The sequence below is a fragment of the Microtus pennsylvanicus genome, chromosome 4, assembly GCF_037038515.1.
Source record: "Microtus pennsylvanicus isolate mMicPen1 chromosome 4, mMicPen1.hap1, whole genome shotgun sequence".
In the NCBI taxonomy this organism is placed as follows: Eukaryota; Metazoa; Chordata; class Mammalia; order Rodentia; family Cricetidae; genus Microtus; species Microtus pennsylvanicus.
In genome coordinates, this window is record NC_134582.1 from 23,562,158 (window position 1) to 23,587,868 (window position 25,711).

Sequence of the window (25,711 nt, forward strand, 5' to 3'; positions counted from 1 at the left end):
AAAGGCACAAGTATAAGAAAGGCATTCTCAGAATACAGAATATGCATGCCTTTAAACTAGATAAGCTTATAGGAAACTGGAATATTCTTATATTACCCTCAACGGATTCTGCCACCATTGTACATATCATCACCATGCTTGGCACAAGACCCCAGAGCAGTGCTTAAGAAGCTTTACAGCAGAAGATGCCTACATCTCCTTCCAGCTGCTTCAGCCACTGTGACACCTGATGCTTCTCAATACTAGAGTCAAACGCAAAGTGCACCATGCCTGGTACCTATTGGACTCTCCAAAGATGCTACTGCACAGTCGTTGGCAGAACAGAGTGCTGCAGGGAAGCCAGAGGGATCTGGGACTATCCTTAAAGCTGTAGTGATTACCAAGTTTGATGAATGGCTCACCAAGGATCCAATAACAGTGTTTCTGTGAGTATGGAACTGTCCAGTTTACAAAGCACATCTCTATTCCCAGGTTTTCCTGGGGGCTGAATGCCAGGCAGAATACCCAGCAGAATTCCCTCTTCGCGGATGAGAAAGCCGGAAGCAGCATTGAGTGATGGGTCTAAGGGGCTAACCTGCAGTCAGGCTTCCCGGCTACTGCCACCTTTCCTGCACATCTGCTTAGTTCTTGGGACAGCATTTGGTGGCTTGATTACACCACTTCTTTATTGAGAAGGCAGAAGCCCAGTGAAGGCAGGGAGTGCCGGCGTGAAGTTGTATAAACCCCAACAGATTCCAAAGCCCCACAGTTCTGACTGTACACAGGTAATGTTTCTTCAAATGCTAATACCCTTGTTTATGGCCAATTACTGCACAATTCTAATACTTTGATTCTGTGATTCCTCCTAGTTGTTTTAAGTGTCATAAGGGTTTGGAACTTGTAAAACTATTTTTTAAAACTAGAGATACGTAATAGGAATGTACTAGAATATAGGGAGTTGCAAGGATACAGTTTCAGCGGTGTATTTTAGATATTTTGTTATCTAGTTAGCACATAAACAGCAGCATGTGTGTGTGGACAGAGATCAGCTGACCTGTGGTGTGTGTGTGTGTGTGTGTGTATAGGTAGGTGTGTGCATAGTTCATTATCTATTTATCCAGTGTTTCCTGGGCACTCAGAGTCCCCCTAAATCACACTATGCTATGGAAAATCAGAAAATGTTTGGGTAAAGAGATGGAAACTGGTGGCCTGCAGGTCACATTTGACTCAAAATTGTTTCATTTGGCCCATATAAGCCTTTTTTTCTACCAATTTATCTTTAAAGCTCTCTCACCCACTCCATTCCCTAACATCTCTCCCCCGGCCCTCTCCACATATGTGTGTTCTGCTTGTTCACATAGTTAGGAATCTGTTTCCTCAGCCCTGGCCAGAACTTTCACTTCACAGGCAAAGACCCCAGCATGGAGACAGTAACCGGCTTCCCACATCCCATCAGTGAGACCAGGAGGCAGGACAACATCATCGCCCTGACAATGCCGTCTTCATCTCATACCAATATGACAGGAGCCTGTCCAGTCTCTCTTCCTGGGAAGATCACAGATTCCAGGGTAATTCTTTAGGAACCATCTGCCAGTGGAAACACGGAGTTTTAAGATATTATAACAATGAACAGAATAGTCCCGTAAAAAAAAATGATGGTGGTGTTATTGTTATTTAATCTTATCTTAATGGCAGCAAACTTATTTATTTTAATATTAATATTAATCTTATTTTAATAGAACGTATGTTTTAAGATATTATAACAATGAACAGAATAGTCCCGTAAAAAAAAAATGATGGTGGTGTTATTGTTATTTAATCTTATCTTAATGGCAGCAAACTTATTTATTTTAATATTAATATTAATCTTATTTTAATAGAACGTATGTTACGCTGTGAAAAATGAAAGTTTGGGGTGTTTCCTAGCTCTGCAGTTCTCCTGCCAGTTAAATGACTTACACACAACCTTGAGAATCCTCACTGCCAATTCTGCCAGGATCAACTAGAATGTGTAAGATATGAAAAAGTGGTATAGCTCTATAATCTCAAGTTTACCGTATCCTCCAGTGGGAAGAACATGTCTGAGGAGATAATCTAAAATGGAAGTTTCTGGGTCCAACACCAAGAGAATCAGAGGAGGGTCAGGGAGCTGAATTCACAATAACACCCTCAGGTGACACTGATTTAAGTGCCTTAGTCTGCGCATTGAAAAGCACTTCAAGAGGCTGGAGAGATGGCTCGGTGGCTAAGAGCACACACTGCTCTTCCAGAGGACCTGGGTTCAATTCTCAGCACCCACATGGCAGCTCACAATTGTATGCAGCTTCAATTTCCAGTGATATGGAACCATCCCAGACATACATGCAGGCAAGACACCAATGCACATAAAATAAAAATAAATTTAAAAACAGAAAAGCATTTCAACGGAGGTCATACATTTCATCCTATATACTATGATCATCTAAAACTTAGGGTTTTTCCACTTGCATCAAATAATACAATAAAAAAAAACCAGGATATTAAAATGTCACCCCAATTGTGTCCTCTTCCAGGCACCAGGAATACTGTAGCTAAAAGGATATCTATCTATTCTGCTCAAGCTTTGGTCTGCTCCAGGACCCTCCCCCAGGGAGTGGGCAGCTACTTACTGATGGAAAGGGACAGACAGGGGCTCCAGGGCTGACACAGGCACCAGGCCCCTCTGACCCGTCACTAAAGACACGCTTTCCCACTCAGATTCGCCTTCAGGGAGCACGGAGATTAGCTCGTTCTTGCACAATGTCAAATATTCCCCTTCCTTCTCATCTGGCTCGGCCACGGAGCAGGTGGCTCTGCAGAAGAAGTGGCCTGCAGAGAATGAGAAAAACCTTCCAAGGAGTAGCTGGAAATGGGAGAACCTCCTATAAGGTGCCACTTAGAAGCAGAGCCCAGACAACTTTCTTCCCCTGAGTAAAGTCCACTGTCCAGGAGGAGGCACAGGGTCTTGAGCTGTGATCCCGAAGAGTAAAAACACCCTCTGACAGGGAGTTCCCTTAAAATCGATACTAACAGATCTGAGCAATGTGGGAGAATACGGCTTACTTGGGCTTTACCTCAAAAAAGAGAGATGAAATAACCCCCCCATTTTGGAAATATGTGTGCATTTACTAAACTCTGACTGTCTTTGCAACCCTGTGCTTCGTTCAGAGACACTAAGAGGAAGGAAATCAGTTTAGATGGATGTGACAACTGCGTGAACTTTGCATTGGTACAACACAGATTCCATCAAAGGGGTTTGCAATGGGGTTGGAAAGAGAATCGCTTTTGTAAAACTATCATGAACCAATCTGGCTTTCGATATGTAATAAGTGATCAGACTTGACCAACTGCCAGTCTGACAGCATCTGCCCTTGTGAAAAGGTCAGATAGGGTGCTTCAGCTGGCTTCTCGGCATTCTGCTATTGAATTTCATGAAATAGTTTGGGATTTCCAAGATTTATAAATTTACTTTACAATCATATTACATCATGTGTTTATAGAACCGTCTCTCAATTCTGGAGATCATTAGAATTACATGGGAAACTTTATTTTTAAGATGCCAATCAATGCCAGGGTCCCCACCTCCAAGAACTCTACCAGCTTGGGTAGAGCCTGGCAGCCCACTCTCCAAACCTCCAATCAGCCTGAATATGAATCAGTGAGACCAACTAACACAACTGTTTTATGACGCCAGGACCAGGCTGAGAAGGATGTTTGAAGTTTTGTTACAACAGATAGGTTGGCTAATATATGTTTTCATCTTTCAAAGATTTTTTTTTTGCCTCTTTTGGTATCTTAATTATCTGAGGGACTCCAATAACAAACATCTCAATGAGGCTCCCACCCCAAATCCTATGCCAGACTCACCTTCCTGCAGCAAGAGGCCCAGGTATATGTTCTCCAGGTGACTGTCATCTACAGACACTTGGATCTCTGTGTCATCCACCAGCCTGCAGTTGAGCCAGTACTTGTGGTCAAAGAAGAGCTGTTCCAGACATGTGGACACGTAGCCTAGAGGTCAAACCCACACAGCTGAACAAGAGGAGCTCTTCCCTGAGCGACCACCAAAGAGAAAGCAGGTTCCATCCTGCCTCAGACCCAGACCCATCATTTAAGTGGAGCAGAGTGCTAAACAGACACCTTTCTAGAATGAGCTGATTCTTCTCAACATCTGCTAGGAAATACAAGTTGAGTTTAAGTCGTGTTTACCATTCTAAGCATTTCGTGGTCTCCATAAGTGCATATTTATCTTTTTAAATCTTTCTACATTTATTAATTTTCTGTCTGTCTATCTGTGTGTGTGTGTGTGTGTGTGTGTGTGTGTGTGTGTGTGTGTGTGTGCGCGCACGCTGCGGGGGGTGGGGGATAAGCAAATACACTCGTATACCACAGTGCATGAGTGGAGGCCAAAGAACAGCTTGAAGAATCAGTTTTTCCCCACCGTGTGGGTTTCTGGGTAGAACTCAGGTTATCTGATATGTGTCTTCACCACTGAGCCATTTCATTGGCCCTCAGTTGTTTTTTCTAAATCAACAATGGAAGTCCTCCAGTTTGCTGTGTCAACTCCGAGGGTTCCTAGACTCCCCTTCAAGTTCTAACCTGAAGCTCAAATTTCTGTACTCTGATGCTTCAGAGGCTGTGACAGCCCAATGGAGTCAGAATCCCATTCCACCATCTTCTCTGATTCTGCCCTCCCATACAGCCTAGGATGCTCCGCCTTCTTACAAGCAGAAATGGCTGGGGATGTGGGACAGTGGTTAGAGTGCTCACCTAGCATGAGCAAAGCTCTGGGTTTGAGTCTCAGAATTGAAAAAAGAGAGAGAAAGGAGGGGGAGAAAGAGAACTCAAAACTTTGTAAATTGTAAAAAGAAATTATTATTATGTCAATATTCTTCTAAACATGAATTACTCATATTGAAATTTTGCTTCTTTTGAGTCTTCTTCACTATTCCTGTAATGCAATAACCTGCCATTCTCCACTTTCATTGTCTACTACGAAAGTCTTCTTAAACTTGGAAGTTCACAACCTAGGAGTGTGATAAAAATGCAGAGACTAGTTAGCAGGTCTGAGTTAGAGCCTGGACTTCTGAGTCTGTAACACCACACACTCCAGGGAGTGAACAAACTGATCCACAAGTCTCAATGCCGACCATTTGTAATGGTCACAGGCCCTCCATCCCAGAGAGCAGGAAAATCACCATGAATATAAGACAAGGTTCTCCCTCCAGCCGAGGATCACTTTAACCCTTAACCCAGCTCAGCATTGCCCTCTAGGTACAACTGCAGGGAACCCAGTGTTCTCTGTAAGGCAGCAAATGTTGGACAATTAGGTGACTTGGCTTTGAAGCCATCAGTTCCTGCCAGATGTCTTTTGTCCTGGGACAGAGGATGAAACACTGCCAACTACAGTGGCAATGTCACTGTGTCCTGACATCTCTAACTTTCTAGAAAACTCTAAAGACTGGGGCCACTTCCCATTAGAGTCTCCGATCTCTTTCTTTGACTCTTACAAACCCACAGGACAAAGTGTCTTCAACCTTTAGTATTTTGAGCAGCTTCCCACTCTTCCTCAGGAATACTCGTCTTTCTTTTTGAGGAACTCAACATCTATCTCACTGCTTCCAACTCAGTAGCTCATCAAATGGGTTGCCCAGTTATGCAATTCTTAAAAAAAGCTCTCCCTGGACATAGGAAAATAAGTTTCTTCACATGACATTTTAGAGTAATGGTTAATATTTATTTTAGAATTAGCTTTAGAGATTTATGATATTTCAAAAGGCCAACCATCCATCTCAGGGCTGCCTCTCTTTTAACTCTCAGAGACCAACCAGTCCCCTGATGTCAGGCTCAAGAGCTGGCTAGATTGAGAAGCATGTTCTCCTCTACCTATCCAGAGCATACCTAAGTTCAGGTAGGTGGAAAACTTCCAGATTTCTTCCACAGTCTTGAAGGTGATGAGAAACTGGTCCTTCTGGGACTGGACGCTCACCAGCCTTGCAGAGAGGTCCTGAGCAAGAGCAACAAGTCAGCCTGTGGTAAGAGTCCTTTAAGGAGGTCACGTGAGGACTCAGCGTTAATCACCAGCAGATGAGCGGCTACTAAACAGGATGCTGTAAACCATCTCTCACGGAAAGGACTGGTCTACATTATGTTTACTGCTGATGAATGCCATTCTTTCAAATCTTTCACATTTGAATGATTTTACAATCTTATTGCCCTAAACAGCCCTGGGATAACTACCTCAATAGATAAATCTTTATGCACATCCTTGCTTGTACATGATTCTAAGAAGCACAGTTGCCAGTGGAGAATACATGCATCGTCTATTCAAAAAATGCAGCCACCCAACAACCTCCAAAAATATTTGCCAATTTGTTTGCATAAGAAGAACAAGAAGAGGCCTGGAACCTCCTTGCTGTCTAAAATGGAACAAAGTAGGCTTGAACCCGTGGCACTTGCTTCCCCTCTGACCATCCCACTCCAGGGTCAAAAACTGCTAGACCAGGTCCTTAGGGAGCCTGCAGGGAAGAGAACCCAAAAGAAGAGCCCAAGCCCAATGGGAATCTGCAACCTGTCAACACCAGAGACTCAGAGGCCACAGGTCCTAAGTGGGTATAGACCTCAAGGACAAGCAGAGCTGCTGGGTAAAAAAAAAAAAAAAACTTATAGTGAATTTGCTCAATGTCAGACCTTTGTAAGGCCAATCTTCACAACACTTCATTCAGCTACCACAATAAGTACCTGAAAAGAGTGCAATAGTGGTATTTAATCCACTCTAAAACAGGTTTTTGTAACATCTAACCGCTTCTTAAATAAAGACAAGGAAGTGCGTCACCCCGCCTAACGGACCAGATGCACTTTCTTTCAGATGTACACGCAATAAGGATGAACGTTATGATTAATAGTATCGTGAAGCTAATAGCATCACTCCAGTTTTGTAAACAAAAAAGATGAGGATACAGAGAGGTGAGGTAAATTCCCTAGGGTCACCTATAGTGAGCTATAGATCCCTGATTAGCTCTGGGATACAGACAGCTTCTGGCCTCAGCTTCCACCCCTCAACATACTCAGCTCAAATACGATATAATCTAAGGAACAGCTCTTGCCATCAAACCCTGCTCCTGCCCCACTGCAAAGGTGGTTTGAATCAAAGGGAAATTCATTAAAGCCCATTTAAATCAAAGAGAAATTCATTAAAGCCATTGGCAGCAGGTGTCTTTACTTCCTGAATTCCAGGGGTTAAAATAGAATAAAATAAAATTTAGAAGCCCAGGGCAGGAGAAATGGCTCAGGAGGTAAAACCACTTGTTGCTCAAGCATAAGGACATGAGTTTAGGTGACATCACCCATGTAAGAAAAGCCAGGTGTCATCCCCACACCGGTAACCCCAGTACTGAGAGGTTGGTTGGGGCAGAGACTGGAGGAATGCTGGGGCTTGCTGGCCATCAGCCTGGTGTGAGTGAAACTCTGTCTCAAAGGAAGAGAGAGAAAAGTGACAGAGCAGGGCACCTAATGTCCCCCTCCAGCCTCCTTGAATGCGCAAGCACAGTGACCTGCATGGTGCATGCGCATCCTCACACATACGCGTATATGCACATGCGCGTACACACACATACGCATGCATGCACATGCGCATGCACCACGATCACACACGGGGAGACACGTTTCTTTTTAACTTTTAGCTATTGATTATGGAACAGGTACCATGACCATGTACCTGCTTTCTCTACAGGCATAACCTTGCTTCTCCTAAAAAACTGCCACTGTCACTCCTACATGACAGCCACAGTGCTTTCCTTCTTTCAATTTGTGACAGATTAAGGAGGAAATAAAAATAATAAGACATATTAGTTTATCATGTAAAGCAATGCTTTCTTTCCCCACCACTGACAGAAACAAGTTCTCTCTATTTCTGATTCTCATTCTTTGATCAGACCTTTTGTAATATCAAATATAACTTAACAACTAAACATTTATCTACTATGAAAATCCATTTATTTCATTGTTTCTCTCATCCCAACATTTATAGTTATGGTTTTTTCATTGGCAATACTATTACTTTAAAAATAGGTGCTTGGCCAGGCAATGGTGGCACACGCCTTTAATCCCAGCACTCAGGCGGCAGAAGCAGACAGATCTCTGTGAGTTTGAAGCCAGTCTGGTCTACAGAGCTAGTTCCAGGACAGCGAGGGCTATTACACAGAGAAACTTGTCTTGGGGTAAGGTGGGAGAGAAAGAAAGAAAAGAAAAAAATAAAATATGTGCTTGCCAGGTGACGGTGGCACACACCTCAGGTGGATCTCTGTGAGTTCAAGGCCAGTCTGGTCTACAGAGTGAGATCCAGGACAGCCAGGGCTACTCAGAGAAACTCTGTCTTTGGAAGAAAAAAAAAGAAATAAGTTCAACCTTTACCAGGACCCAAGGAAAAGGAGAAAATGGATAGTTACTTGTGGCACAGAGATTGAATGTGGAGGGATGGGGATAGAATCTTCTGGAAACAAAGATAAGTGAATTGAGCATTTTAAATCACAATGGGAAAATACATGAATGTTGTACCCTAGTAACAAAACAAAATTCAAATGTAGCACGTTATGGGGGAGGTATACTTCTGAGGCGGTTGCTATAAACATCCCCATTCTGCATTAGTGCAAGTAACTTAACCAAATTCAGGGGCCAGGAGGAGGGTTCCTCTGGTTTAGGCCACTCATTACTGTTCGGCAGCCAGCTGTTTTGGGGGGAGGTACTTTGTCCATGCTATTAGGAACCCAAGATCCGAGAGCCAGCCACCCAGCTCACCTTAAACAGTGCACAGACTTCATGGTCTTCATTCTCCAGGGCCCAGAGTCGCCTCCGTGCAGCCTCCTGCAAGGGCGCATTGACACAGCTCCTGGAGCGACTCTTCACACAGAATGAGAGCACCAGGTCTGCAAGAGAACAGAGAGAGATGCAAGGCTGCACACACAGTGAACGATAGTGGAGAGGCAAGGCTGCACACACATTGGACAATAGTGGAGAGGCAAGACTGCACACACATTGAACGATAGTGGAGAGGCAAGGCTGCACACACAGTGAACGATAACGGAGATGCAAGGCTGCACACACCGTGAACGAGAGGAAAGGAGAGAATGTTTCGCCCACGAGCCCCCAATTGCTATCCTCCGCTGACGAGAGATCAGAGTAAGCTAAAGGATCCTCCATGTTCCCTTTTCAAGTGTCCTCCCTGGAGACAGGGAAAGACACTGAAGGCCAGCAGGGCTCTGGAGAGGTGCACAGCGGTCACTTCTGCCCAGGTGCTGACACAGAACCAGCCAGGACGGACATTGCTTCCAGCAGATGATGTGTGAATGTCCCAAATGAAGACTACATTATCCAAACTGAAGGGAATGCATTTATACACAAATTTATTTTCATTAAACATATTTCTGTTTTCATTTATTTTTATTTTGTGTGCATTGTTGTTTTGCCTGCATATGTCTGTATGAGGCCGTCAGATCTTGGAGTTACAGTTTTAAGCTGCCATATGGGTGCTGGGAATTGAACCCTGGTCCTCTGAAAGAGCAGTTGGTGCTCTTAATTACTGAGCCATCTCTCCAGCCCCTACACACAAATGTACAATAGGCAATAAATATTATCTTATGAGCTATTTGCACACATTTTCCCAACCTGGTTTTCATGCTCCAGGACTAACATTTCTTATGACAACCGGGGAGACACTGAGAGTCAATCTTTGATTTCTTCAGAGTTCACAGTCATTTAACAAACACTCCTTGAAGCCTCCTGGAAGTCTGTTTAGATGTGCTCATACAGCAAAGAACAAGGTTAGCTCCTGCTCCCATGAGTGACGCTTGGACAGAATTGGCCTGCCAGGGATTTCTTCTCATAGAGAAAAGAACTAAGGAGGGAGGAAAATGCAATGGAATCAAGAAACAGTTATATGCATTTGAATACGTGAAGAGGCCACACAGGATGCTACAAAGGACAATTTGCTACAGAAATTGTCCTTTCAGAAACGGTTTCTTCAGATATGAAGTACCAAGTTTGTTAATAATATGCTAACAGGAGAAATAGAAGCATTGGGCTGGATTCCCAGAAACCGGCTCCTTATTCCAATTTGGCTCAAGCCAGGTTATAGAGATGGCCCTTATCCAGCAGGTGGAGTCCACAGGGCAGTCTGAATGCCCACGTGGAAAAGGCCCATTTGCAACCCAGAGGTGCTGAAAGTATTGTCTGCGGCTGCAGGTCAGCTCCCGCACACATTACATGACCTGCATCTAGGTAAGAGGCCATTTCTTTCGCTCAGATCCTCTCTGACCCGTGTTCCCTCCAGTTTACCCAAGTCCCTCTCCATATCCATCCATTCTCCCCAGCCTCCATCTGGCCGTCTTTCTTCATGCTAACCTCCCACGATAGCACAAACAAGAAGCCAAGGGAGGATTCTCAGAACCTCAGGTTCAGATATTAGCTCTGCTCTCAAGCCCATGCCACCTTGAGCAGTTAACCACCTCTATATGCTTGATAGTCCTGTTAGGAAAAAAAAAATGGTTTTGGTAAGACCCATGACTGGGCTTTGAAAGGGACCTTTCCAACAAGCCATGCATGTACCTCTTTTCTTAGCTCCTGGTCCATATTAAATGTCCAATACATGTGAAACTTTTGGACCATCCCTCAGTCCCAATACCCCAGCAATTCTGCTCACTAATGTCCTCATCTGCTGATACTATTAAACTTGACAATAGCTGATACTGCTGGCTTCTGTTCTGCTAAACTCCATCTCTCCTGCCTTCCAAAACCTAATGCAAACTCCCTCTTAGGATCTCTTCCAAAATCACTGCTGCTCACTGGTGGTACCCTCAGTGTGACTCTTCTTATGATGTGTGAACCCATGTATACAAAATGGAGAGACCCTGATTTGAATAAAGCATCCCTTAAGATCTTAGTTGCTACTGAGAGCAGAACCTCTGGGCAGGTGGGATCCTGTCATACCCCACCACACGGGGCAGTCAGTCCAGCTCACTCCAGTGCAGCCTGCAGCAGGCTGTGTCCTATTTTAATCTTTCTGGAAGCCAGGCCAAGAATGTACTGATTCTTTCCGGGATTGGCCTGCATAAAGCAAGATTAGAAGCTAGCATCAAGTCTCCCACTTCCACTCCATGACTTCCTGCAAGCTCAGCCTAGAGATTCGGTTTCATCTAATGATACTCATTGGAAAGTTATCAACTTTCACACACTAGTAAGTCAATATACTGACTCCAGTGTGGTTCTGGAGCAGCCAAAGGCAAAGTCAAAGGGTTTTCTGGGACGGCCCAGGCTTACCGTTCACCATGTCAAGCAGGTGAATGACCCAAGAGCAAGGTTTTTCTCCTTACTGCTGAGATGGCCCAGTGGATAAGGCACTTGTAAGCCGGATGGCCTGAGTGTGATCCCGAGACACACATAGTGGAAGGAGAGAACCAGTTCCCGAGTCCTGATGTGTGTGCCCACACACATACAAACACACACATAAATAAACATGATTTAAAACATTTAATTAAAAACTAGCATTTAGACACAATTTCCAAAGGCGAATAGACAGAACCTGGTTTGATAATTATACAATATCGATTTACACCATTTATATACTCAGAGATACCAAAATGTAACTCTCCCACAAATCTTCCGTCACAAGAGAAGGTATATTTTTGGAAAAGTGTGGACCGTGATGGTTACAAACAGGACAGAAGTGATGGCAACTTCACTGGCAACTCGACTACATCTGTCGTTAACTAAACCCTAAGCAGCTGGGGACACCTGTGAGGAATTTTTCTTAATTAAACCATCTGATGTGGGAAGACCCACCTTGAATTTGGATCTTTTGAGGTGGGAAAATCCACCTTAAATCAGAGCCACACCTCTGGCAGCATCCTGTATAAAGGACACGGATGAAGGAAACTTTAGCTCTCTGCCTGATTGCCCTCGCTCTCACCAGCAAGTCCATTCCTTCGCTGGCATTAGAGCCTACTTCTTCAGGATTCCAGTGTATACTGCGGACCAGCTGAGGCTTTCAGACTCATAGACTGAACAATTACTTGATTCTTGGACATTGTGTTAGCATAGTCATTGTTGGACTAGCTGGACCATGGCCTATAAGACCCTCTAGTGAATCCCCTTTCTATATCCTATCAGTTCTGGTCCTTTGGAGAACCCCAACGACAAGAGTTCAAGCCTCTTTCTTGTCACATAGTAAATGACAGTTGCTGTCCCTTCTGAGATTCTGCTTCCCACCTTCCCATTTGATAGGTAGGGACTTGGGTATCACCAAAAAGAGGAGATTGTGTGAAAAGAAGACCATGTAACAGACCTCCTGACCAGGATCTGCTCTCAAAATGGTCCCCTCTATTCAGACACTTCTAAGCCCAGCGTGGGGGCACACGCCTTTAATCACAACACTAGGAAGGTAGAGGCAGATGGATATCAGTGAGTTCGAGGCCAGCCTGATCTATAAAGCAAGTTTCAGGACAACCAGAGATAACGAGACCCTGTCTCAAATACTAAATAAAAAAGAAAAAATGGTCCCTGATACTGCTCACCAGAAGCTGTGCTACAGAAACCATACGTCCTCTATGCCCGTCATCTGGTTTCTGCTGTAAGGTTCATCTCAATGCTATCATTTTCTGATGAGAATTCTCTCTTTGTGAGTTTCACCAGAGCCTCATATAAGAGGACCTTATGAGATATTAATGAAAATGGGTATCTTCTGTCACATTGATTTCCAAATCATTTTCTGCTTCTAAAATATTTATTCAGATACTTCTACTCAGCCAATCTTATTCTATACACTCAGGTCTTCATTTGACTATTCATTTGTTTAGGAAATATTTGCTCAGAGCCTCGAATATGAAGAGACTGTGAGTGTTATATAGAACAAAAATGGGTCCTCCACATACTCATTCCTCAACCTGTGTCTCTGCCATACATTTTCTAAACATTTATGTACTGCATACACATAAATGCACATGTTGAATGCACTTTTTTTTTCAGTTTAGTCACACCCCTATATCACCTTAGAAATCTAATAAATAAGCTGTTTCTCTAACCCAGAAATTATATACGGAGCTCCTGACACATGCTGGATTCTAAAGAGCTTTAACTAACAGTCTGGGAGGTTTGTGTGTATGACAGCAAGATGATAAAGACACACTCACAAGATGATAAAGACACACTCACAAGATGATAAAGACACACTCACAAGATGATAAAGACACACTCACAAGATGATAAAGACACACTCACAAGATGATAAAGACACACTCACAAGATGATAAAGACACACTCACAAGATGATAAAGACACACTCACAAGATGATAAAGACACACTCACAAGATGATAAAGACACACTCACAAAGATACACATGGAGGTAACAAGAAACGAGGGCAAAGGAATGGGGGTCTACAGAGGGAGAGATGAGGAAGCTTCTGAAATACCCAAAGGTATTTTTTTTTAATTGAACTTATCATTGTGATCCCAATACCTTGAGTCATGTTCTGTGGCAGGAAACATTTTCCCTTGTTTTCAAGCGAGGCTGCGTCCTCACTTGATCCGGGTGGATCCTTGGAAGGAACTTCTTTATCTGCAGAGAATAAAGCAAAAGATCAGCTGTAAGAGTATACGCAAGTCCTAAGTATGGACTGGAGGGTCCTACCATGTACCAGTGGTTAAACCAAGACTAGGGCCTTAAGAGAACTATTGTCACCATTGCCTTATAATTACGTTGTAGCCAGCTGTTATCAAAGACCCGCCATGTATGCTATCTCAATCCTGCAGCAGTCTGGGTGCACCCATTTCATTAAATATTCCCACCCAGAGGTCAAACCCAGTTCCAGGGTGCAGTCCATTGACAGTGCTCCAGGTGTGTGGAGCCTACGCAGATCATTCTGGCTCTAACTGCAGCAAGGCCTAGGTCAATGCGTAGGCATGGGAGGACTGGAGCCGAGTGAGAAAGAATGGTACCGTTAGAGAGATGGCTGAGGAGCTCCCATGCTCTCCACCTAGCTGCCTACAAGACAGGGTCCCATCTAAAATCTCTCTTCCCATCCCTTAAAATAGTTCCTCTTCCTGTGGCCGCTGAAATGGAGCAAAGGGTGTAGGCCGAAGCTGTCAGAAGAGTGCCTGCCTTACATGAACAAGGTTCGGGGCTCCATCATAAGCAGCCCTACTCCCGCCATAACAGAGTTCAAAGAAGGAAGACTGTGGGCTGATAGATTGATAAGATGGCTCAGTAGACAAAGGCCATCAAGTCTGATAACCTGATTTCAATCCCCAGGAAAGAACTGATCCTGAGACTTATCTTCTGACCTGAGAGAGAAAAAGAGAGAGAGAGAGAGAGAGAGAGAGAGAGAGAGAGAGAGAGAGAGAGAGAGAAGTGTTAAAGGGGGAATGCAGATTGAAACACAGGGTAGAGATGACCAGGGTGAAGCTGGAGGAGTGGTATTTTAATTGTTTAAGGTTGAAAAGGGAGCAGAGAGTGCAGCTAAGAAGCACGAGGAAGTAGAAAGGGCAGAGAAATTCGCCCATTGCTAGAGACACAAAGGTGTGTCCAGCCACCACCCCTGGGCCACATACAGCCCAGGGTCCTTCTTTTGTGCTATAGGACCATGAATCACGCTCAGAGCTTGGACAGCACCGAGAATACATAGCCTATGACGGGTCATTCTTCAGTGGAAAACCCAAAAAGTTGGAGAGCCCTCCAAGACTGGCCTCTTTCACAGTATTTTCCAGATACAGAGGAGCTCAAGTCTTCAACACATTAATTTTGACAGATGGACTTTGTCCTCTCAGCCACAAAAATTCTCAAGAACTAAACCACTGGACCAGAACCATGCAGCATAAGCTCCTCCCAGGGTAGAAAGGTGGACAATCTTGTTTCTACTTCTACTACTCTTTCCAAGTCATTTACTCTTCACAGTTGCCTGTAAAATTTAGGTCAGAGGTGTCCAAGCCCACTGTGTCTTGCCATCTGGACCTGCAGTTTAATGGCATGGCCCAAGCATGCAACAAGACTCAAGCAGTCACAATCACCTCAGTTAGTGCCAAACTTTAGCCCTCATACTGCTGTCAAAAGGGTTGGTCCCTTTCCACTGTGGGCCTCTATGGTGACATCTTGACCCCGGGGTCTCTCTACCTTCCTTCACGGTGGGAGCAGTTAGCACCGTTGATGGGCCGTAGGAACAAAATGGATTTCAGCTTGAGTAGGCAGAAGGAAGTGCCAGGTCTCTGTGCAGAAAACCCTGCGAACTGCTCAGGGCTGAAAGCTAGCGTTTGTAGGCAATCTGGCAGAAATGAGATGAGGCCATCAGAATCATTCGGCAGTTCTGCCCCCAGGAGTCAGAAGTAACTGCGGGATGGGGCACTAGCTGGAAATCATGAGACCTCTCCATGGACTGGGCAGACGACATTGGACAAGGCATTTGACCTGTCCATTTCTGGGGTCTTTAATTTCTCCAGTTATGAAAGAAGGGGTTGACCAGATCAGAACTTCTGAACCCTGGCTATTTATTTGGGTCATCCAGGCTAGGTTTAATATTTCATACATTCATACATACATACATACATATGCGCATTACGTGTGTATATGTTGTAATGTATGTGTATATTAAATCTATATGTTAAACATAAATAAATATATTGATGCTTAGGCTTCATCAATATGGATTCTTACTTTTGTGATCTACAGGGCAGCTACAGGGGTCACGGGTACTTTTGTTTTAAATTCCCATATGATCACATCAGTTTAAGGCAGGGTTCAGAACCATAGGCACAAGTGAGTTCTTCTTTGCTGTGGGATAATACTCTTGTACACTGTAAAGATTTGTCTCATATTAGTTTAATAAAACACTAATTGGCTAGTAGCCAAGCAGAAAAAAATAAGCAGGCCAACCAGACTAGAAGAATTCTGGGAAGAAGAAAAGGCAAAGGGTGAGTTGCCAGTCAGACACAGAGGAAGCGAGGTGAAAATTCCTTACTGAGTAAAGGTAGCAAGCCACATGGCGAAGCATAAATAAAAATTATAGGTCAATTTAGGTTGTAAGAGCTAGTTAATAATAATCCTGAGCTAATAGGCCAAATACTTTATAATTAATATAAGCCTCTGAGTGTTTATTTGGGACTGAATGGCTATGAGAGGGCAGGACAGAAACTTCCATCTATACTTTTTATATGCAGTGGGCGCCTAATTGGATTGTTCCTGGGTATTCTACTCAGAGCTGAACCCTAAGGGTTTTGTGTTTCTAGCGTTTCTAAATGGTGTTCCCATCACTGGCCCAAGAAGCATGTACCGTGTGGTGGCTGCTCTTTTATCTTATGACAAACTTAACCACAAAGTAAACCCACAAACATCTTCTCTTCCCCCCCCCCCTTTAGAATGAACTTTTAGTTTTAACTGCTTAATGCCATTTGGAAGTCAAAATGTTTTATTTACCCCAAAATGCTTGTCTTTATTTTGAAAACTGGAAGATTTATCGCCCAGGGCTTTCATTCTCAAACAATCAGCAGAGGTGAGTGGCCACTGTCCCAGGGAAGTACAAGCTGTTCAGTCACCACAGCCCAGCCTCCCTGGTCACTCTTTGTGTCCTTGCACAGAAAAAGATCTGACGGCAGCCCCCTGTGAAGTGAGCCTTCCTTCAGGAAGGAAAGTCAAAGGCAATGCCCCTGGTGGGGAACACAGATTTCATGGCCTGTAAAGGAGATGTGAGGTTTGGAACGTGAGCCCGAGTGTTTGCTCGCCCCAGAGGTAGGGAGGATGGGACATTGTAAAAGATGTCTCTAAAAATAAACTTGCGGAAACTATGGCTGACTATCTGTATAATTTAAGCTGTTAATGGTTTTCTAAGCAGGATTGGAAAAGAGCTATTCTTCTCCCCACATCAATAATAATAATAATAATAATGCATAGACAATAATGCATTAAATTCAAGAACTTGTGCTAATCAAAAGGTGTAAGTAAAAGGGTGCTGCACAGCTGGCAGAGTAAAAGAAAACATTAACACTGCAGACAGTCATCAAAGAACTTGAACCTAGAGTATACAAGAAAGTACATGAGAAACCTTTAAGGGGTCACTGGAGAGATGGTTTTCTCAGTTGAACATACTCATTTTATTCCTAGCACCCACACAGTGGGTCACAACCATTTGTAACTCCAGTTCAGGGGGACCCAATTCCTTCTTCTGACTTCCCCAGGCACCAAGCGTGCGTGTAGTACACATACACACATGCAAGCAAAATACATAAAATAAAATGAACATCTTTAAAGCTCTTTTAATCTGTAAGAAACAAGCATGCAGAGTAGCGATGCGCTTCGTATGCGTATATGGTAGCAAAAGTCAACCTGCACGTGCTGGGCAGGTGAGTGGCCAAGCTTGGTCAATGGAGCAGGGCCAGGTGAGAGGAGCACTTTGTGGCAGGCAGAGGTGGAATGGGTGGGGAGCTATGGGACATTCTCAGCAGTGCAGGGGCTCAATGAAAGTGATCGCTTTGCTAGGAGAAACACAGGAGGGACACAGAAGGAACCGGAAGGTTCAGGCCAGCTGGAAGGCATTAGAAAGTCAGGAGAGGGAGTGGGAGACTGGACTGTAATTTTAACAGTGAGAAGTAAGAGAGCGGAGTGAACAACACTGTGCCTTAAAGTAAGAGAGAGAGAAGGGCCCCTGACCTGCCAAAAGACTGACGCTAAATATGAGGGAGAAAGAAACATCACAAAAAATGAATGTTGGGCAGTTTAGGCATAGAAATGAGTGGTGAGTTTACCAAAGTTACACAATAACTTAACAGAGGTCATCCAAATCCCTGGGGACAGACTTGGTTATTTCTACTATAGTAGCTGACCTTGGAACTCTAAGGTCAAAAGGTCTCTGATAAGGAGAGCATCCCAACACAGACACTTGCTGGAAGTGAAGCCCCGCCCCCTTCTCTTCTTCTGGCTTCTCTGCTCCAACCCTCACTCCAAAACTTCAAGAAAATCGACCTTGAAAGCTCACTTGCATGTTCTTTATTACATCACCCATGTTTTTTCATTTGACCCAGAAGACACGCCATCAGCAGGTTTTGTGAGCTAAGCTCACATCTCCTTGCTGGAAGAAAACACAGACTCTTAACTATAGTTACATCCATCTATATGGATGTATCTCAGACTGCAAAGTAGCAGCGGGGTCGGCAAGCAATCTGCATAACAATAGCATTTTGTTGATGTTGAAAACTGCAAACTGTTCTTTGCAGTGACTGAGTGTGTGTGGATATGAAAGGGGGGGGGGAACCCACAGAATTCACAAAAGTGATTGGTTTTGCTGAGTGAGTTGTGAGTCAGATTGGAAGGAGCCATCCAGGGGACCCTAACTGTGGATGCAACTTTTTTATTTATTCAAAAGGAGAAAGAAAAGAAGCAGTTCTGATGGCACAAAATGATAAAGTGGATGGAACTCATTATTCCAACACTGTGTGTCATCACTGTGTTCAAATTCAGAGCGGTGGCCTGTTGATTGCTGTGTGCGCTCCCCTCCTTGTATAATTCTATCAGTGAGTTGGTCTTAATAGAAAGGCTGGAAAAAGAATGATGGTGTCTACAAAAAAAAATTCTCCCCTCCATCTTCTATGTAAGAATTTCTGCCAAATCTCTACAAAGGGGTGTTGGGAATAAGAGACAAGAGCTAGGCGTTTCTGCCATGACTTCCTTTGTGATCTGAAGTGGGCACTTGTTGGTGATTAAGAACAAGAGACCCAAAAGGGAGGAGTCAGAGGCCTGGCAACTGGCTAGGACCCTCCCTCTCATCACATGCTAGTGGGAGAATTCTGTAGAAAGCAGAAGACTCAACCAGAGGAGCTGCAGGAAGGGTCTACAGAGCCTTCTTCTGCAGAGGAACAGAGCTTGCGGAGGCAGCCCAAGCCAGCTTCCATTACTGCTACACCATGGCAAACCCGGGCAGCCACCCAGGGTCCCACATCATTTCAAACCTTCTCCCTTGCCTCCCCTATACACAAGGGCACATGGTTTGGTCTTCATTGTTAACTCCCACGTACACAGACCCAATAGCAACAGCCGCCAAAGAAACTAGAACACAGACCTCTCTCCCGTAGAGAATAGCAAATTAGAGAAGAGGTGTGGCCCGTAATAGCTAACAGCAGAAGAACCAGCCAACACTGAGAGTCACATCTATGAGACACACTGTCCAATCTAATCCCTCCCACCACTCAATGCAGCCCACAGTCAGATAACTGCTACCCGAAGGTCCCAGAGACTTCCCTAAGGTCGTGCAAAAGTTGTTGTCCAGAGAAGGGTCTCAGACTCTGTGACATTTCCCTAGGATACACCGGGAGGCTAGGGTGGAAATATTTACACCATCTGGCCTCAGATGCATCCCTAGCGACTTCCCTCAGGAAAAGGCTGGTGGGTGGAGAACAATACAGGAAGAATGACTGGAAGGCTGTGACAGAATAAATAGTAAGCTGGCTCCTGGAGAAACAGAAAATCCAGAGGCTGCCAGGGTCTGTGCTGGGGGGAAAAAAAGCAAAAGGGTGAAACTGGGGGACGACAATGTCATCAAACTTCAAGGACGCCTTCAGTATCAGTCCGAGTTTCGCACCACTGAACTCGTCCCAAATGGAACCCCATCAAACAGCAGCCGAGTTCCTCCCACTGAAGCTAGGGTCAGTGTCAGGGGCCTCAGACTTTCTAGAGGATCCCACGGACCCCAGAGAATGTGATATTTGAGGGTCACAGAAATAGTAACAAGGCCTGATATCTATTAGCGTGAATAACCATGTGCTGGACTGTTTTCTATTTTGAATGTATAGACTTGAACCCCCAGAAATTTGGAGAAACAAAATATGTCACAGCCTTTTGTGATATTTGGAGTTTGTCTATGTATAGTTTTGGGTGGGGTTCATGGTGTCCCTTGTCTAGGAAGAAGTCCTTGCTATTAGTGTCAAAATGTGTAGGCCAGGACTTATGGCTTACTTGGGGTTCACTTTAAAAATCTCAAGTCCTTTGGGGAGCGCAAGTCACAGACCATAGAAGAAAGCAATTATTCAGAGGAAAAGCCCTTAGCTAGCAGAACCTCCCAGCTATGCTCACCAGAACCATGGTGACCAGAACCTTGGTGGTGCTCACCAGAACCTTGGTGCTCACCAGAACCATGGTGGTGCTCACTAGAACCTTGGTGCTCACCAGAACCATGGTGGTGCTCACCAGAACCATGGTGGTGCTCACCAGAACCTTGGTGGTGCTCACCAGAACCATGGTAGCTCTCCAGAAAGAAACGTGACCCTAATAAAGGTGCAGACCGATGCTTTAGAGCAGAGTCCCTTCATCTCCCAAGTGAGTCCTCCCCCAGCCCAACCCCGCCCTTTTCCCCTAGAGCCACAACCGATCCGGATGGACATCCTATAGTGTGACCACAGGGCTTCCTTCAGCTGCTGAGCTATGCAAAGCTGCAGGGGTTCCTCAGCAGTATGACCAACTGCCCTGGTTCGCCATGGAGATCTGGGTTATAGAGCTGACCACATCCCAAGAATGCCCTCAGTCTCAGGAAAACCAGGAAGACTGGTCACCTTGTGTCCAGATTGCTGGACAGCTTCTTAGCATAACTTTCCATGACCTCGACTCCATAGGCTGGGCCACCATCATAGGTAAGAGGAGGGAAACAGCCCTGCTTCCTCTGCAGCAGAAGCCCTGATGAAAATAGCGCTGAGTGACCCCAAACAAATTTATGACCATTCATAAGCCACAGAGGAACTCACTGTGGAGCCTTCTTCCTGTCCTAGGGAATCTTGGGAAGAAAGGAAGGAAGGGCTTAGTCACACACTAGGAGTGGCTGCCAAGAGCAGCCCTCACTCCCTGTTCACAAAGCGCAGACCCGGCACAGAACCTACTTCTCAGGTAAAGTAGAATTTCCCAGACTTCATTGCCTTTTTGCACCCAGAATGGGAAACACCAAACTAGAAGGGGATGAGAGGCAGGCAGCCAGAAAGTACAGCCATCTCCCAATCTTTGGAAGGAGAGTTTCTCCAAAACACCAACTTCCCTGGACCAGCACTCTAGCTTAAGACCCAGGCCAGATCCCCTTAGGAAACTCACCTGGGCCCCAGGGCAGACTCCGCTCCCCAGGGATACAGAAGCAGCCACCCATGTGTGCACCATCCTCCCTGGGCCAAGGCCCCTGGGAACGCCAGTCAGAAGAAACTTGGGAGCCTCCCATCGGAGGCCCTCCTCCCGCCTCCTCCCTGGCACGCGAGGGACCGAGGCTGCTCAATGCACAATGCAGCCTTTGATATCCGGCCTGCAGTGGGGAGGCCAGGGAAGGTGGGAGGGGCCACTCAGCCTGCAGGCCAGATAGTCCTTGCTGTCAGGCCTTGGCCTGGGGAGCAGCTCCTCCCTGCCTTTCGACAGATTGCTTCATGCCTATCAGGCTGTGGCACATTCCTCGCATTCTAGGATCCAGGCACAGTTCGGTTCTTGTGAGGGTGGCCAGGGCAGAGGAGGGCAAAGAGCATCCTGGGAATCAAGGGTGTCGTTCTTGCTCGTTCCCAGATGGTCTAGGCCCACAGACTCCCCTGCCAGCTCTTAGAAAGCCTCTCTGCAAATGCTTCCTTGGCTTTTTGATAAAGTCAGGCCAGTGAGTGACAGTCTGTAGTATCAGTGAGCCACTTACTGGCTGGTGAACAGGGTTGAGCACCCCACCTTCCAGCTGCGGCCCCCCCAAAGTCCTGGTGGTAGAGAATCCAGGAAATCATCCAGTGTTACCAAGAATTTTATGGTTGAAGAACTGGATTACCCAAACCATTTTAAGGTGTCAGACATTCATGAAGAACTGGTCGTGCTAGAAAGCTCTTTTCTGTTTCAGATGGGCAGTGGAGTCAGGAAATGCACCTCATACAACGGGGCTGAGCCTCAGAAATCTCCCGTGAGATCACTCACAGGAGGCAGAGAGAACAGGCTGCATACCTTTGAGACTGCTCAGATGCTTGACTGCTCAAACTAGCCAGTCACAGGATCACTGGGCACTGACCTCCCTACCCAGAGCAAAGGTCTGCAGGAACACCCAAGGACAAGACGGTACTGGCAAAGAGAGGCAGGGTCCTGGCAGCAGGCTTGTGTCTCGGGCTCTCTGGAGACAGAACTTCCAGGCTTCGTTGGGCTTTTAGGAAGGGCGGTGACCTGGTCAGTGGGATGACAGTGAGAAGGACAGAAGTCTGTCTCTCTGGAGTGATCCTTAGTGTCCACAGTGGATCAGCCTAGGGACACACAGCACGCAGGACCTCCAGCCGGCCTCCACTACAGCTTCAGAAACTGTGTGCTAATTGGTTGTGCGTCAAATAGAAGCTGTTTTCTTCAGCCAAGCACTAGTATGTATTATTTAAGGACCACAAGAGCCCCATAATATAAACGTTTTTCTTTTTGATGAGGTAGAAAGCAAGTGAAGAGGGTCATTTAACTTGCCCAAGTCTGCACATACATGCACACATACACACATGCACACACATTCACACATACACCATTTCTGAATGTCAGACTTAGTACCTGCGCCCATCCTGGTTGGTCCCATGTTTTAAGTATCACCTTTCTGACCTGTGAGCTCATCCACCATTATCAGAACACAGTGATATGTTCTTACAGAGACGTGTTCTTACCCTCTGGACCAGCCATCCATCCACGGTGGAAAGCATAGGAGACAAGGAGGGCTAGGGATGGCGAGGACTCTCAGGGGTAAAGTCCCTTGATCCCAGCCCCCTCATGGTGGGCGTTTTGTCTCTGCACAACTGTTTAAAATGTCTGTTTTCTATAATGTGAGCCATGCCCTCCCCTCACCAAAACCTACTCAAGATGAAAGGGTAAGTTGTTCTTTAGAAAGCAGCCTTTCAAAGTCTCTGGGAGGTGCCCAAGAATCAGACAACGGAGAGAAGCCAAGCTCTGACCTCTGTATGCAAATGGCTAGGCTTAGCCCTTCTCTGGGACTTCTCCACATACCACTGCCATACAGGGACCACACAACCAGAAATGATGATGGATCAAGACCCGGATCAATGGTCCCAGAGGGTCCCCTGGGGTGGCTGACCGAGACAGACATTTTGGCAAGTCTGAAATGAACGGTCCATTCTCGAGGAAATCCCTGCTTCCCTTGAGAAGCAAAGGCCTCAGTTCTGCTCATGAGTTGTTCTGATGAATGGTCAGAACCAAGAGATTTCCAGGCAGAGAGGCAGCAGGAGCAAAGGCCTTGTGGCCGAAGCCTGGGTTGCATATTAAAGGAAGCACAGTGGCTAGAGTGTTGGGGGGCAGGGGTTTGTGGGTAATGAGCTCAGAGATCACAGCAGCAAACTCCCCTGTCTCCCTGTCTCCACGCTGGGGCTCCTGAGGACAAACAGCCAGTGTTCGGTGTAGTTAGCACTGAATATCAAGCAGGCTTACTGCAGTCATTGAAGTTTTTATTTAAGATATTTATTTTCTTTTGTTTCCCCTTTAAAAAATAAAGACTCAAAACCAAAGCCAGGGCCTCATGACGGACAGGCAGGTTCTCCACTATTAAGCTGCATGTTCCCAGCATAACTTACCGTGTTTTTATATTAGGAGGGGTGTTTTGAGATGATCTTTACCCTAAGTGCCTTCACAGTCACCTTTACACTTGTGGGTCAAACACCTGTAATAGTTTCCTGCTGAAAGACTACAATTCCCAGCTTCCCTTGCAGGCTATGGATGTCATTTCCATCCCTATAAGACACCATAGAGACCATATCCCATCTTCACTATAGGACAAAGTAAGTGACAAGATGCCCCTTAACTATGAATAAACATGGTCAGGCCTAAAATCAGACTAAAGTTCTCGTTCTGCTTTCTCTCTCTCTCTTTCTCTCTCTCTCCCTCCCTCCCTCCCTCCCTCCCTTCCTCCCTCCCTCTCATGAGCTCTGTAAAGTGGCACAGAATCAACCATTCCAAAGGCTATAGCAGCAGGCTGAGCGGATGAGGGGACAAATTCATGAAGAGCACACTTACTGTTTCCCCTGAACAACTGAGAGAATTAGCATGGTGTCTGCTGAGACGTTGGGTCCTGAGAAACAAGCATTGGAGGGGATGGCTTTCAACCTTTAAGTTTAAGGCTCTTTGCCACTATGTCTCTAAGCAAAGACAGAACGGGAGCTCAAAGGGGCTTGCCAGCCACAGGCAAAACTATTAGCCGGGAGGAGACATTTAAATCATGGAATTAAGTGTGATGTTTTGAGAGAGTGCTGGTGCAATAGAATAGAAAGGAAGCATCGAGGCTGGGTCTGCAATCCACTGATTTTGGCAGGAGAGGGGCAGGGCCAGTGAGAGTTCAGAAGCATGACCGAATTCCTGGAAGAAAGTGTCTTTACAGCAGATGTACTGACTAGTCTTATGTCAACATAAGCTAGAGTCATCAGAGAAGAGGGAGCCTCAACTGGGGGAAAAATGCCTCCAAAAGATCCAACTTTTTTTTTAAGCCATTTTCTTAACTAGCGATTGATGGGAGAAGGCCCAGCCCATTGTGAATGGTCCATCCCTGGGCTGGTGGTCCTGGCTTCCGTAAGAAAGTAGGCTAAGCAAGTCATGAGAACCAAGTCAGTAAACAGCATCCCTCCTTGGCCTCTACATCAGCTCCTGCCTCCAGGTTCCTGCCTGGCTTGAGTTCCTCCCTGTCCTGACTTCCTTCAATGACGGACCATGATATAGAAGAATAAGCCAAATAAACCCTTTTCTCCCTGAGTCGTTTTGGTCATAGTGTTTCATCACAACAAGAGTGGCCCCGACTAAGACACTCGGTGACCCACTGTGTCTTACAAGCTGCTAATAGAGAGGCGACATTGGCGGAGAATCCGCCACTGGCTGTCCCAGCAGAGCAGTGAGGATGGCAGTTTCACTGGGGAAGATTCAGGAGATGACCGCAAAGGAAACGGGAATCCCAAGTACATTTTATTTGCCACCCACACCATCATCAAGTATTTATTCATTTATTCCCTTAATATTCTTTTGGTGGCAGCTGGTTCAAATAAAGTTGGCTGAGTGACGAGTGGCAGCTGACCCAGCTAGGGAGCAAAAAGGAGTAGGTGCTTCTGCCCAACTTGGGAAGCCCCTGCTGTGCTCTGGGCTAGGGGGGATCACAGGATGGGATGACCACATCAGCAGGTGTTCTGCTTTGTCCTGGGGACCAAACATCCAGATCCGCTGGTGGAGTTCCCCGACTTGTAAATGTCACAAACGAATTCAAAGAAGACTTCCAAAGCTCAGAGTGCCCAGAACTAGAGGCCAGAGGCTGAAGACCAGAGCTAGGCACGGAGCTCCTGGTTTGCCACTGCATATGGGAAATATGTCTTCTCTTGGAAATTTTACAGTCTCATCAAGGTAATAAGCAGAGTGAGTGGGGGCAGAGAGTGTAGCTAAGGTATAACACCTGCTGAACATGCAGAAGGTCCTGGATTCCAACCCCAGCATAAAAAAGACAAGAGAGAGAGAGAGAGAGAGAGAGAGAGAGAGAGAGAGAGAGAGAGAGAGAGAGAGGAAAAGAAAGAAAGAAGGAAAGAAGGCAGGCTACTACAGGTGTGGGGAAGAACTAAAAAGGCCCTGCTGTAGGTTGAATTATGTTCCACTTGAGGGGGTAGGGGTGGGAGGACACACAGAAGTTCTATGTGTCCAGCATCGAAGTGTGATTGTATTAGCAATTAGGTCATCATAGGTCCCA

At 45.6% G+C, this 25,711-nt stretch overlaps 1 protein-coding gene across 1 annotated transcript in view; it reads right to left on the reverse strand.

The window, feature by feature from the left end:
• The window catches only part of Sh3tc2 (SH3 domain and tetratricopeptide repeats 2), a 57,912-nt gene extending 36,726 nt beyond the window's left edge, over positions 1–21,186 (reverse strand). Inside the window, exons 1-7 of the mRNA XM_075968501.1 lie at positions 21,100–21,186; positions 13,507–13,605; positions 8,794–8,921; positions 5,899–6,004; positions 3,865–4,008; positions 2,628–2,826; positions 1,493–1,566 (exon numbers count right to left, since the gene is read on the reverse strand). Coding sequence (XP_075824616.1) covers positions 1,493–1,566; positions 2,628–2,826; positions 3,865–4,008; positions 5,899–6,004; positions 8,794–8,921; positions 13,507–13,605; positions 21,100–21,151 — 802 coding nt within the window. The 5' untranslated portion in view covers positions 21,152–21,186. The remainder of the gene's footprint in view (positions 1–1,492; positions 1,567–2,627; positions 2,827–3,864; positions 4,009–5,898; positions 6,005–8,793; positions 8,922–13,506; positions 13,606–21,099) is intronic.
• Between the last annotated feature and the right edge of the window lie 4,525 nt (positions 21,187–25,711).